Below are 15,354 nucleotides of genomic sequence, written 5' to 3'. Positions count from 1 at the left end.
GAGCACCACTTGTTTCCCTTCACTCGACATTGTGCACTTTTATGTCCCTTTCGCCCACATTTGAAGCAATTTCCTTCAAATTTTGGTTTCAAAAACATAACATTGTCTCCTCCCTCAGTTTTCGGCGACAATGATTTTAAATTTTCCTCTTGACTTCGTAATAAGTTCTTAAATTCTGCAAATGTCATTTCTCCCTCTCTTTGAACTGTTACGGTTGTGAAAACGTCGTACACGCTTGGTAAACCTTTCAAAACCATCGTGATGAGTAGCGCATCACTAATTGTCTCCTCAGCTTCTCTTAGGGCTGTTGCCGATCGTTCCGCTCGCAATATATAATCTGTGACAGTCTCGTCGTCACTTTTCTTCAGCGAGGTGAGTTCTGTGTAAAGAGAGATGATGCGCGGTTTTCCTTTGCCTTGATAATGACGTCGGAGGATTTCTAACGCTCGCCGTCCGTTATCTTTCGCCTCCCGAATCACAAGGGACAAACTTCTATCGTCCAGGCATTGGACCAATTCTGCAAAAGCGTCAGCCAGTTTTGAAGCTGCTGGTTCTTCTCTCTCATCTCCAGATTCAATAAATACGTCGTACAACTTTTGGAGACGCATATAGCCCAAGAATTTAACTTCCCATAACTCGTATTTGCTTTCGCTTCCATCGAAAAGCAAACCTCTCCTGGGCCCATAACCTGTTGAGTTCGTGTTACTCGCCATATCTCAATTTCGTATTATACTTTTCTCTTACAGTAACAACAACGAGTAAACTTAGTGAATGAACTGATCTTTATTATTTTACAAGGCAGTATTTATAATATTCTCTACAATTAGCAAATAATATTATTCGTCAAAATAATTCATCTAATCTAACTATATAAGGTATATAAGGAAATTCTACTAACGTCAATAACTGTTCCTTGGGTGTTAACCGCATGGGAACGGATACAATGGTTGACCAAACTACGTATTTACTGCTTCCCTTTACGTAACTCTGCGGTTTATGAGCATGACTCAACATTGTCGTATTCCATGACACAAATAGCGAAAGAAAAGTCGATAAAATTTAGCGAAATTTTGTCGTGAATACATAATTAGTAAGTAATTTAATGGTATTCTGCCAGCACGTCACGGTAGATGGAAGAGGCATCGCTACGTCACAGTAGATTTGTGATGCATCGGTCGATGCATCGGTCCCGAGTCCTTTTCCACGTGAAATCTACTGTGACATCAGCAAAACCATTGTTTTAGGGCCTCACGTCACGGTAGATTTTGCCGCTGAGCGATGCATTTTCCATAATTTTGTGATTGTGGGCACATGGCACCGATGCATTCAACTTTGAACTTCAAAGTTGATCACTTGATATAACTCGCAATCATCGATGGAAGTCATGGCTGTCGAGAATATCAAACACGATCTGTGTACTCTGCTTCGAGAAGAGAAGTCATTTGATATTAATGGAGTGAGTCGAACCTATGAAACGAGAGCTGCTACTTTTATTTCAAAATCCTCTCCTTGGAATCCCTTTTCAAAGGGTAAAAATGGGAGAGATATGTCAAGTGAAATGTTAATACCTAAGCACTTGACAGTTCATTGGCAAAGTGGAGAACTAAGAGCTTTAAAGTAAGTAAATTTACCTTTATGCTTGCATGTTTTAAATGTAAATAGTGTACTCATTTCAGACTCAGAGTGTAGTCGTGTAGATAACGACGAACAATCATCATAAAATATACACGATGTCATATTACTTATGCAGCACTTATACTTGTATTCATATGTAATATAATACAAACTGTAATATGCAGGGTAGGTGCGATTTTAGTTGCATTTTAGTTTATGTATTGTATGGATTACATTAAAAATGTAATGACTGTATTCCTTCTTCCAATATACTTATGACTTCAGTAGAAGCTAACATTTTCTTTTCCAAATAACCCTGTCAGACATTTAAGTTTTGAATTCTTCTGATTTCTAATTTTTAGCCACACAATGAGAATATTCTTAACTCTGCTATATTTAGAACTAGAGGTGATGGTAATTGTCTGTACAGAGCCTGCTCAAAATTACTTTGTGGCAAGGAAGACCTATGTCATTTGCTGAGAGACTTGACAAGCATTGAGCTATTCAATCACCAGGAGTATTATGCTAACCACCCTTACTTAAAAGATAAGTTGCATTTTTTTAAGTCAGAAAATACTGCTTTTTCTGCATCAGTATCAGATGTGGCTTTAGGCAATGGCTATCATAGCACAAAGGAAAAATCCAAGCACAAAGGTAGTAGTAGTTAAAGAGGAAGCTCTAAATAATGCATGCAATGGTACTTATTCTTCACTTATGTGTATATTTGGTTTGTCTTCTTTCACTGGAATGACTATAATTTCAGTTTATCCCGAAAAGTTGGACCAGGAGACCAAATATTCACAATTTCTAAATGGTAAAATTCTTCCACGGCAAGCACACCAACATATTTCAAGTCAACTTGTTCAGCCTGCTAAGTTAATTTTAATGTGGACAACTACTGGTGCTTATTCTCTTCCAGAATTAGATATAGAATTTTAACCCAATCATTTTGTACCACTAATTGAATTTAATCAAACTAATAACTCAAGAGTTAATAATAAAAAAAAATTACTGACCACTTTAAAGTTGATGTCTTACAGAAAAATAAAAGTGGACTTGAGCAACAAATAGACACAACTTTGGTAGCACCTGCAAAATCCTCACCAAGGGAAGACTTAGATGGCAGCAGCTATGATTGCTTGAAGACTTCCTTAAAACGTGGGTTAAATTAGTGATTGTTCATGTGCAAATATATTTTAATTATAGGTAGGCATGCTTTTCTAAGAACATAAGTAAAGCATACCATGCAATATAAAGTATTCGTTGTGGGATGGAGGATATTTTTTGTACATGTGAATAAATCCTTCCTTCTAAACATGAGATCGTCAAAGTGGCAACAAGCTTTCACTGAAATGCACCAAAAACAATGACCTATGATATATGACCTTGCATGTTAACGCATTCAGGCTTTATTATTTTGAATGTAGTCGTATACCTACATCTTAGTAATGTTTTATTTAGGACCTCTTTCATGCGACTTTGTGATAATATTTTAATTAAAATATAATCCTTTAGCTTTTGAAAATTTTATGTGTTGACAGCATAATTTTGTTTGAACAAATCATAACTTAACCTCATGGGAAACATTCAAAATTAATGTTTACCTAACTAATCTTGGCTTTGATGACAATGTCTCTTGTGTTGGCACTCCTCTGTACCCAATCTTTTCCAGAACATCAAGAAAATCATCTGTTGTCAATGATTATAGTTGAGTGTCTGTACTTGCATTGTCAATCTAAAGAACAATTGCAGCCAATTAAAAAAAGAGAAAACTAGATTTCTTATGAGTAAACACAATCATACCTTCATGCCAATTTCTTTCAAGTCCTTATTTTGAATCATGTCAAGAGAAAAATGAGTATCTGAAAGACCTGTTGAAATTACAACATACATCATAGATGACATAGAGTTTGGGGCAGGTCCACCTTGTATAATTGACATCACCATAATTTCCCCAACCAAGGGTACTTCATACTCCTATCCAAATAGTCATTTAAAATGCTAATCCTTTGTACGTTCACACGATTGATGGTTTCAACTACATTTTGTTCTAGTCTTTGCAACTCATCAAGCAACGAGAATTGTAGAATTTCAATATTTTCAGATGCTATTTCTTTTCCCTGATTACTATCATCAGCTGCTGCATCAGAAAACAAATTGTGGTCATCTTTAGGTTTATTCTAGTCATCTGAAAGTTTATTTTAAGACATTAAATTGACTTAATGCTGTTCAGTGCCTTTCCAAGCATTTTCACAACAGAAATCAGCATGCTCTTCAATTTCATCAATATTGAACTTCATGTTAAAAGTTCGACATAAAATTTACGAGCATGCAGCTGTAGCCGAGGATGATGCTGTAGCTGAGAATGTAGATGAAGCTGACAATAAAAATGCAGCCGAGGATGGAGCACGCATACTTGTCGTTTCATGAGAGGTAATAAGCACGGACGAAGAGAATGACAAGGCATAAAATGTTGGTTTTAGATTGTCAGCAGAACTATGTAATGAAGATGAACTTGTAGACCGGTTATTGAACACTGTTATAACAGTAATGTCTTCATCTTCAGAGCTAATGTCATCACTGCTGTTGTCTTTTATTGAAACAAAAGTGTGCAGTGACAGTCTGATATCTTCCTTGGCCCGAATATAAATTGGTCCTTGACCAGACACATGCTTTAACAGCCTTCCATCGCATTTTTGACACCATCAGTTTCAAGGGAAATCAGCTTGCTATGCACAGCTCTCATAAATTCGAATTTGGGAGACTTACTTGTATTCAAAAATTTCTCTGCAAACTTGCCTTCTAAAAGAGTTCTTATTCCCTCCTCGTCTTGTGAGGGGTCCAACTCAAACGTAGCAAAAAATCCAGAAAAAATTTTCTCCTCTTTCCGTCCACGTGGTACTTTAGTCTGTTTTCAATATGGTATCAAAACAACATCCTTAAGAGTCGTACGAGATTCATGAGTACAAAGAGTACTTTGTACTTCAGAGTACAAAGTTTTTTTTATCAATGTTCCACTTATATCAAATTTAAGTGGAACATTAGGGACCTATTTCCTATTTCAAATTCCGAGGTTCAAAACATCAACGGGCCAATGCACATTTTCATACAGGGCAGTCAAATTGTGGAACAATTTAGACAAAGATGTGAAAGATTCCAAGTCTCTTGATTCTTTTAAGAAAGCTTTAAAAGATCTTTTGTAGTTCTATCTTGTAATATTACTTTTATCTTTAAAAATCCTTTTAATAATAATCTTTTTTACATACATTTATAAGACAAATATGTATTGTATTTAATTTTGTAAATAGTTACTGAAAAGCCCTATAGGGAGTACCTATTGTTAGTCATTAAAGTCATTAAAGTCATTATATTAAAGATTCCATTGTTTTTATTTTTCTTTTGATAATGATACTCATGGTTGATAATGGTACTTGCTCTACACAGTATCTATCTTCATTCCAATAGTAGCAGCAGCTATCCAGTTCCAGTGCAAGACCCCTCATATGTCATAAAGTAATCAGCCAATTAGTCTCGTATAGAAGTGGCATCTATATCATTTTCAGCCACTTCATCTTCAACTCTAATTGGTTGGGGGGACATGACTTTTGCTTGCTCTGTCTCATGAAACCATTCGTCAAGAACTTTTTCTTGATTGATTTCACAAATATTATTAAGAATGCATGATGCAGCAACTACTGTTATTAATGTTTTCACTTTCATATCAATTCTTTTCAATAGTCTTCGAAACCTCCCCTTCCACCATCCAAATGTATTTTCTACAGTAACTCTGGCTCTGCTTAACTTGTAATTGAATTTTTTTTGTTTACCAGTTGTGTTAGCATTTTGTGGGTATAGCTTCAAAAGCCATGACAACAATGGGTAGGCAGAGTCTCCAAGAAGAACAATTAATATTGCATTGTTACCAACATTAAGAGTAGTGCTGGCAGGACCAAGCTTTTTTCCCTCACCCAATCTAAATATATTTCAGTTACTTAGTATTCTAGCATCGTGAACACTCCCAGGCCATCCCAATACTATATCACGAAAAAGGTAGTTGACATCAACAACAGCTTGCTTAACAATGCTATGATATCCCTTCCTGTTTATGTAATCTGCATGATTTTCCAGTGGTGCAATAGTCGGAATATAAGTTCCATCTATTGCTCCCCAACAAGCTGGAAACCCCCATTTAGCTTTATAGGTATCTGTAATTTCTTGCAGTTCATGAAAAGTAGAAAGGGAAATTAGTCTTGATTGAAGCTTGGATACAATTGCCTTGCACACATCATTCACACAAGCGCACACAAAGGACCAAGACACTCCGAAGAGGTTACCAATACTTCGGGACTCTGCTGTTGAGGCTAAATGGTATATTGTTATGGCGACACGTCGATGTACTGACACAGCTTTGCGAAGGATTGTTGTTTGGCGTTTGATGTCGAATTCAACGGCTGAAACAATAAACAGAAAAGTTTTCTTGCTTATTCGAAAATTTTCATACCACTCAGCTTCTGTAAAGCTTTCATTTGCAAGACGAAACCATGCATCAGTTCGGTACGACACCACAGAGAACGTTCCCTCGGAATGTTTGATATAGCAAACAGAAATATTAAATACTCTCTGTTTCTAGCAATATGAGTAATAAGTCTTCCAATATCGTCGTTTTTTCTTGTAGATGCTTTTGTCACTTTCCGTTGCATTGATGTATACTTAAATCTATTTTTTCGCTTAAGAAACATAAATAGCCACTTCATTCTCTCTAGTTGCATTACAGGCGCCATATTGAAATATATACAAACTAGCAGTGCTTTTTATTATTTTCTCTTGTTTTTTTTTATCAGTGTGAACATCGGACGCCGTTCCAGAAAACAACGGTACCCGTGCCAATTTTTTTTGCTGTGCTGTGCCCAAAAATTTGTAGTGTAAACGGGGCTATAAAGACTGGATAACACATCTTAATACTGCTGCCTAGAAAATTTTGAAGCCAACTTTTCTCAGCGGCGGCCATATTGGAATGTCCATTTTCAGTGTATATTTTATAGTAAATTTGTTTCGTATTATCTTTTATTATGATATTTGAAAAACGTAAGAAGATTTCCAATTGAAATTTAAAGAACTCGGTCGAACGATTTGAAAATCGCATATTTCTTCGAATAAGGAGTGGATTAGTGGTGTTCTGTGAGCTACCTCATTGATTTACAGTGATCTGGTGAAATGAATAGTTCTTTTCTAACAAGTAAAGGATGTTTTCAATTCAAGACGTTTTTGGATTCTTGATAGATAATACATTTACATCACAGGTATGAGCTAAATTGAATTTCGAAAGATTAAAATGCCCATTTCATTGCAATTTTTATTATGCATATTGGCTTTTAATAATGTAAAAATACGCTATTTTATTATTTTGTTTGAACGTGTAGTATATAAAACAAAACTATATGATTTTATATTACGGTTCTTGGACTTGGGCATCGTCAGAAATTTTTTTTGTTTTATCAAGGTCTATAAACAATTAATACTTACAATAAATACTTCAGGACCACAGATGGCTGTAAGTTTATACTAAAGACTTTAAGCATTTATAAAAAATTCTTGAAAGTCCTCTGAAACATAATAATCTTTCTGTTTTGTGAGCTAAATAAATGCATAAAAGTTTTATGATTGTTATTGAGTTTTAAAAAGTCTACAGACTTTATTTAAAGTTTGCTTGTATGGAATGTCTTCTTAAGCCTGTGACACACGACGTGGTCTCTGAGACTTTTGTTTCGGAGACCTGGTCTCCGACACAAAGTTTCGCAATGTGTCATCTAGGTTTCGGACACTTTTTGTTTCGGAGATTTTTTGAGATTAGGTCTCCGAAATAGAAACGTGTTCTAATTCCAGAGACAAGTCTCCGAGACAAAAAACTTTCGGCCAATTAAATATCACAATTAAAGTCACGTGGTATGAGACAGAAAAACAAGATGGCGGTCGAATGGACAAGGGATAAAGTTGAACGTTTGGCAGAGTTGTGGGAGGCTAAACCAGTATTGTATAATACAACGCTCCCTGACTATCATGATAGAGTGGCTAGGAGGAATGCAATTGCGGAGATAGCGAATGCTTTAGAAATGAGTGGTGAGTAAGCATTTTTTACTGAATTCAGATTGATAAGTATACCGAATCCCATTACGTTGTAATACTTATGAAGTAAATATTTATGTGCATTTAAATGACGATAATAAAGAATAGGGCTGATTTCTATTGTTATAAACGATTTTCCAACTATTGCAGAATGACAATTTATTTCAACATGTTTCAGGCTTTCAGCAGTCAGCCACTGTTTTATTACATTCAGTTTTTCAGCCTGTTTGAACGGGAAAATATGTCTCATGTTATTTCCGCTTTATAGCAATGGATTTTTTTTTATTGCAAAATCAAAAACCTTAGAAGTCAGTTCTGCAAAGAAATTGCCAAAGGCACCAAACCCAAAAGTGGTTCTGCCACAGATGATGTCACACCAAAGTCCAAATGGCAATATTTGACACTGCTTTTGTTTTTAAAAGATCATGTGGAATGTAGATCATCTCGCTCCAATCTTGATAAAGAATGTTGTCTTGTTTGAGAACTTAGTTTGAGCTAATGCAACATGTATGTTTAGGGTTTACTTTGAAGTAATTTATTTTTCTCTTTTATATAGGAGAGATCAAGTAAAAATAGCAACACTAGCAACTCTACTTTTCTTGAAGAAGAGCAAGAACAAAAAGATGATAACAATGAACTAGATCAAAATGTTTCAACCACATCTTCCACAAAGCCCAATTAATGTCTCAGACAAGGAATCAAGAGCTACAAAAGCACAAAAAAGAGATATTGAAGAAAGAGGAATTTTGAAAAAAGCTGGAGATCTCCTAGAAATTATTGCATCAGGGAAAAAATCAAGCTTGAGTTCAGTCCATGTTTCTTCTGCTGATGAAAGTACTGATGATTTGTTTGGAAGGTATATTGCATCTGAAATTAAATGTATTGAAAATGATTCAGCAAAAAGGTTGGCTAAAGTACGAATACAGAATATTTTGTTTGAAGCACAGTCAACTTCAGTTTGTACAACTTTCTCCACTACAAGTCCAGTACCCTATTCCAGTTCTCACTACAGTCACAGCCCATGCTCATCTGTACAATCAGGCACTAGTGACAGTCCTAGTCCTACATCTTATCAGCCTTTGACTAATCAATTGGTATTTGATCAGATGGCTGAAAAGACTTACCAAACTCTTTAGAACAAGAACAAGAACAAAAATAAATATAAATAGTTGTTTGCTTTTTATTTTATACAAAAACTAGTTGATAACAAAAGTTGGTGACACAGAAGGTAAAAAAACATGCTTTTAGTAAATTTACATGGGTGTTGTGCTTGACAATCTTTCATTTTTTGTCTATAATATCATGCAATACTTTGTACCATTTTGGTCTAAATAATCAAATATTACTAACCCAAGATCAAGCTTTGTTTATATTTTGCTCATGTTTGTTTATATTTTGCTCATGTTTGCTTATATTTTGCTCATTTGCCAAGGAACTGATCCTGCATCTGAACTAAAGTAGTTGCAGATGTGTTCTCAAACAGATTGGGCTGTAGATGTTGATCTGTTACTTCCTTGCTGTCCAAAAGAAGTCATCCCACTTGCAATAGGTTGACTTCTCCATTCACCTTCAATCACATCATGGGTAAAATGATCCTCTCTATCCATCATAAACTGTGGAGTGTAAATGTTCCATCCTTCATTTCTGGCTCGCAAAAAGTTGTGCAAGGAGCAACAAGCTAAAACTACCGTTTCAACTGAATCAGGTTGTAGGGCTATTGGTGTCATGAATACCCTAAATCTATTTGCTAATATGCCAAAAGCATTTTCTACTATTCTGCGAGCTCGGCTTAACCTGTAATTGAATATGCGTTCTTTCATTGTCATGCTGCGTTGACCATATGGTTTCATCAAATAAGGTTTGAGTGGAAAAGCATCATCTGCCACAATTACATATGGGATTTGAGTTACATCACCTGGCAAGGATGTCGGACTTGGCAGGTTTAGGCTGTTTGTTTCCAGTGCATTGCTTAGTGATGATTCTCTGAACACTCCACCATCAGATACTCTACCATTTTTACCAATGTCAATATACAGAAATTTGTAGTCAGCATCAACCAATGCTAGAAGTACAATACTAAAGTTGTTTTTATAGTTAAAATAAAAGGAACCACTATTGTTGGGTGCCTTCAATAATATGTGCTTCCCATCCAAAGCACCCACACAGTTAGGGAAGTTCCATCTCTCTGAAAAGGCTTGTTTTACTTTCCTCCAATCCTCTTCAGTTGTTGGAACCTACATGTAAAACAATTAGAATACTGCTTTACTGCAACTAACAAGTATTTGCATTGCCAATTAAATTAGCGAGGATAATGTTAATATATGTATTTTTTGGAGGAAACAATTACCTTAATGTAATCCTTGAAGACTTCTGATAAAGCATCACATGTTTCTGGAATTATTTGGCCCATAGTTTTTCTAGCTATCCTGTACAAGAATTGTAAGCTGCTGTACGATTCACCTAGAGAAACACAATGAATGTCTCGCTTCTATTCAAACAACGTCATTACATGTTTAGCCTAAAGTCCACAAATGTCCCCACGCTCACTTTTCATCGATACTGATACATAAGTTAGCAATTACAAACCTGTTGCTAAGAAACGTAGGGTTACTGCCAAACGTTCACCTGCTGGAATAGAACGTCTCATGTTTGTATCTTTTTTTGTTATTAATGGCGTAATCAAGCTTTCTAGGACACCAAACGATTCTGGATCCATTCGTAGAAATTTTTTGTATCCATTCGAATCTGACAAGCGCAATTCTTTCACTAAATGCTGGTATGCCCCATACTGCTGTCTTTTTTTCATCCATTCTCTTATCCAAACAGTTCTTTTTTTCTGTCTTCTGCGTCGTTGTTTAATTGCTATGTATAAAACAATGGCAACACAAGTAGCAGCGGTCAGGTCGTCTCCCGCCATATTTCAAAAACAAACAAAATGACTCCGCAAAGTTTCAGAAACATTTAGTTCATTTGTCATGTTAAGTTTCTGAAAGTTTTGTATCGGAGACCATGTCTCGGAAACAAAAGTCTCGGAGACCACGTCGTGTGTCACAGGCTGTAAGATGCCTGTTCTTTCTGCTTGTAGAGATAGCATATCAGATGAATCTTTGAAAGATCACAACCATGTTTTTTAGAAACCTTTTCTTCTTCCTAATTTTCAATGTTAGTTTTCAGTCAATGTACACAAAGATTCATAGCAACTCTGGAAGGGTGAACTTATATTCAAAGCCTTTTTTCAAACTGTATTTTAGCAAAATTGAACATGATGATGGCGCAAAGTCACAAAATGAAAAACAGCATGTTGATGCACAGACAGTAAATGGAACTATTGAGAACTTCAGATAAATTTCTCTTTCAAATTTAAATAAAGTTTTTTTATTTTACAACATTTACTTCATGTTGATTTTTTAAATTTTTGCAATGCTTGGTTAGTATAAATTTAGTGCAATGTTCATTTTCAACACCACCCAGAATGCATCTTTTTTCATGTAGAAACATCAAAGATAAAATGCAACCTTGAAAAAGGCTTTAAACTGTAAACAATTAAATATCACAAAAGTGGCCAGGTATGGTGTTTTCTTTGTCTCTGTTGGTGTTAGCGAGTACCATTTTTATAATTGTAAATTTAATAAATGTAAATACTTTGTAAAATTTTATTGTATTTTGGATATTAGATATTATTTGTTATTATAACTTTACTAATTTAGATATTTGTAATTCAGCCGCAAGGCTGCAATTAATATTTTAACAAACTACTTACTTACTTACTAATATCTTCAATGCCACACTAATCTGCAGAATTGAAGTAGAGATTCCAGGTACAGACTTTGATCCAAAATTTCTTGTCTTAGTTTTCCATCGAGGAAAGTGAAAAGAGATATATGGATTAAAAATATACGTCGTGAGGGTTGGCATCCAGGCAAAACGTCTTTCATTTGTTCAGACCACTCTAAAGAGAGCTTTATTGATAGAACTCGGCAAATTGTTAGACTTAGAAGTGATACAGTGCCCACTAGATTCAAGAAGTTCCCATAACAACTCAAAAAGATAAATTATTGCAATTAATTGCATGCAGTATTTTCACTGAATCTATGATAAAATTTTCTATATTAAACAAAAATTTACATTACTTTACACTGAAAGGTTGTAAAGAAGCGTAAAATGCTATTTCCTCGACTGACAGTAAGTGAACCTTAACATAATAAAATTGATATATCCAATCTTGGAGAGGCTTCAACTCTTCACGAGCAACAAGATGTGGATAATGAGCCTCCTGAAAAACAATTTTGCTTGGATTCCACATTACAAGGCCAGTCCATACAAGAGATGCAACAGCAACTTGATGCCAGTAATGTGAAAGTGTTGACTTTGAAGATAGAATTAAAAACCTTGCAACAGAGAACTCGACGCCTGAAAAAGAAAGTGACATCCTTACCGCAAATTGTTACAAAGTTAAGGCAAAACAACTTGATCTCATCCAATTGTGAGGAAATGTTAAGTCAGACCTTTTCTGGAGTACCATTAGCAGTGATGAAAAAAATGTCCACCAAAATATCTGGAAAGGGATCCAAATACAGTTCACAACTAAAGTTCTTTGCACTTACATTGCAATTTTATTCTGCCAAGGCATACGTGTTTGTCAGAAAGACATTTAGTCCGTGATCTGTGACCCATTTTCTTTCATTCCCGTTGGACACCGCAAGAAAGGTCGTGAAAAGCTTAAGACAGTAAGACTTTTACATGCTTAATACAATTTTACTTCTTGTCATCTCCAAAAAGCTGCAGTTTTATTGCTACATTACCTTGAAATTTTAAAATTTGTAGCTCATTACAATTTCGGAATCCGCCATTATTTCAACGAAACTTCATGTAATTTATATTTTGTGTGCTTGTGCCAGACCTATAAAAGAGCTATTCCACTCGGTTAAATTGACAACCTGAGTAAGATTATTAAAAAAAATAAATATTTGACACGTGCATTAGGTTGGATTTAACAATTTTCGCGAAGATGATATTTTGAAAGTTATAAGAGTATTTTGCAAGACAAGGCGCCCTTTATCTAAAGGTGCATTGTCACGCAGTTGCGACTGCTAGCGAGTAAGGATGGGGACGATTTTCTTTCAATTTTTTGACTTGTAGATGTTCTAGCTATTTCATATGCCTTTCATTACTGGGAAAGTTTATTGCACAACAGAAAAAAATGAAATTCATTCTTCAGGTGGTGAGCTTCTGGTATTTCTTCATATGCTACCCTCGATACAGTCGACATAGTAGTCTGAAGCTGCGCACAGATTAAAGGCATTACGCCAACATAACAGCACAAGCCAGCGCTGGGGGAATGGTCATCCATACAATTTGCAGTTTCCCATGAATTTTTTGCCACCCATTTTCATCCGGAGGAGGAATATCCATTTGTGGTTGTAAACAGGAATGCCAAATCGCCGCTTGGTAGTTTGACCAACGAATATGTTGAAGCAAACTGTCACAAGTTGGTGGTAGTTGCTCATCTGAACATTTTCCTGCCTTGAAAAATGAGAACCGACATTTGTTGACGTCCTCAGAATTCTTGTCACCGTACAATAAACAAACAAATCTATTTAGTTGAAACACAAGGTCTTCCTTCTGACGGGGGAAATGCACTTCCTAAGGAACTAAATGAGTTCAAATATTTGTGGTTACGTAGAAGAATGTTCCACGCTGTCTTTTTGCCCTTTCCATAAAAAGAACTGGTGGTGTCACACATCCTTAAAAGAAAATTTTGAAAATATTGATTACAGTATACTATTCTTTCACTTATTATCATCTTAACAAAAGAAAACTAATGACAACATTGGTGTTATAGAATTACCAGTAAAGGCATGGAAACCTAGCAAGCCTTGACTAAGATTTTCCTCACTTTTTTCTACAATAGCTTGTATAGAAATCAAGCTAATATGTTGTATTTTAGCATAAACTGTTTCATCAAACACAAGGACAGCTTGTTTCAAACGTAATTTTTCAATTATTCTCATGACAGACTTTAGCACTTTGTTTAGAGTTGAGTATTCTGTTGGGGAGGCATCCACTATTGCAAGATAACTCTTGACACATTAGGTATGGTATCTTTTTGCAGTATAGTGTTGAACTCGGAAAATCCCAGCCAGAGGTTGCCTTCATCAGTAGTAAAATATTGTATCACGCAAGATTTAGTTTTCGACACTTGAGAGTGAAGTCATTGCTCTCCAGAGGCGGCATAACTGACTTGTCTAGGGTAGATCCATCAAATGTAGGAGTTTTCTTTGTAGAAATACCATAAGGTGCAATAGCTAGTAGAGGTGCTACTACTGTACGTTGGTTTTTCTTAATTGGTACTTGGCATTCTCTTGTAGGGCATTGAAGCTTGTGAAACGTTTCCGGCACAACATTTTGGATGATGATACCTGTTTTAAAGAGGAACATGTCAGACTATCAAAAAGCTTTTAGAATAAAAAAGCTTTCCATAATTTGAAACTGTTCTAATTTAGACTGGTAATATGACTGACATACCATTTGTCGCATGTGTTTGTTTTGTAGCATCTTCTTGGAAATTGATATTGTCATACACAAGGGTGATATGCTTTCCCTCTACAAAATCTTTGGGGATAATGTTCAAACTATTAATTGTCAATTGGGCAATAGCTGATTCATAAGCCATGGTTGATAGTAAAGATACACAATTACCAAGACCATTAAGTAGTGTAATTAAGCTGGAGCAACCAGACATTTGTCAAACTGCCATGGCTAATGACAAAGATTTTGGAGTCTGCACTTTCCCACATCTGAAAACATATATCAAATCTTGGCAGATAGAAAATACCTTGAGAGCTTGCTTTTCCTGTATTTGAACATAACCAGCTCGTTCTGGCTCATTAGAAAAGCCAAGCAGCCATGCAATTAAGTTAAATACCATTGGTGACACTATTTTTTTCACGCTCTCATCATCATCATCTTGCGGCCTCAGCCAAGATTGAACTCACCAAATCTTTCCAGTATTCTCTATCTTTCATAGCTGCTAACAGATTTTCCTTAGGAATTATTGTGTCTCGTCTTATCCTATCTGGAAAGGTTAACTTGCGTGATCTATTCTCAGATGATGGGTGTCTCCAAAGTACAAATGATGACACTAGTTCATCAGTTGCACGTGCACAATGGCCTGCGAACTGAACACGTCTCTTACAAACTAAGTTTGATACTCTTGGTAGGTCTCCATATATTGTTTCTAAAGTTGGGTGGTTTTGCTAAGAGAGATTGAGGACTCTTCTTAAGAGACATGTATAACATCCATCTAAGCGCTGCTGTTGTTTGGCTGAAAGAGTCCAAGTCTCAGAACCGTACAATAAGATGGGCTCAAAAAGAATTCGAAAAATTTGGATTTTAAATTTCCGATCAAGGTTGGATTTCCAGATCTTATATCCAATTGGTTGCAGGCAGTCCATGCAATACCTTTTCTGATGTTTAAGTCTTTCTCTGAGTTCTTTATATGTGATCCTAGATACTTGTAGTCTTCAACACATTTCAGAATATTTTCTGACAGTGTTTTGATCTCCTGATTGTTGCAGATGTTAACTGGCATAAATTCAGTCTTGGTTTCATTGAGAT

At 35.6% G+C, this 15,354-nt stretch overlaps 2 protein-coding genes across 2 annotated transcripts; both read right to left on the bottom strand.

Annotated features, from left to right (window-relative positions):
- Positions 1–9,212: 9,212 nt before the first annotated feature.
- On the bottom strand, positions 9,213–10,676 carry LOC124456901 (protein ALP1-like). Its single transcript, XM_047007210.1, has 3 exons — positions 10,324–10,676; positions 10,085–10,197; positions 9,213–9,971 (listed from the first exon to the last, which is right to left on the bottom strand). Exons 1-3 carry the CDS (start codon positions 10,652–10,654, stop codon positions 9,213–9,215), a joined length of 1,203 nt encoding a protein of 400 aa, XP_046863166.1. The 5' UTR covers positions 10,655–10,676.
- A 1,138-nt stretch (positions 10,677–11,814) lies between these two features.
- LOC124457844 lies at positions 11,815–12,660 on the bottom strand. The gene is made up of 2 exons (XM_047008025.1): positions 12,342–12,660; positions 11,815–12,147 (listed from the first exon to the last, which is right to left on the bottom strand). The coding sequence occupies exons 1-2, from the start codon at positions 12,409–12,411 to the stop codon at positions 11,864–11,866; spliced, it is 354 nt and encodes a 117-aa protein (XP_046863981.1). The 5' UTR covers positions 12,412–12,660; the 3' UTR covers positions 11,815–11,863.
- Between the last annotated feature and the right edge of the window lie 2,694 nt (positions 12,661–15,354).

The sequence above is a fragment of the Xenia sp. Carnegie-2017 genome, unplaced genomic scaffold, assembly GCF_021976095.1.
Source record: "Xenia sp. Carnegie-2017 unplaced genomic scaffold, XeniaSp_v1 HiC_scaffold_6, whole genome shotgun sequence".
NCBI lineage: Eukaryota > Metazoa > Cnidaria > Anthozoa > Malacalcyonacea > Xeniidae > Xenia > Xenia sp. Carnegie-2017.
This window is presented reverse-complemented; position numbering and strand designations above follow the sequence as displayed.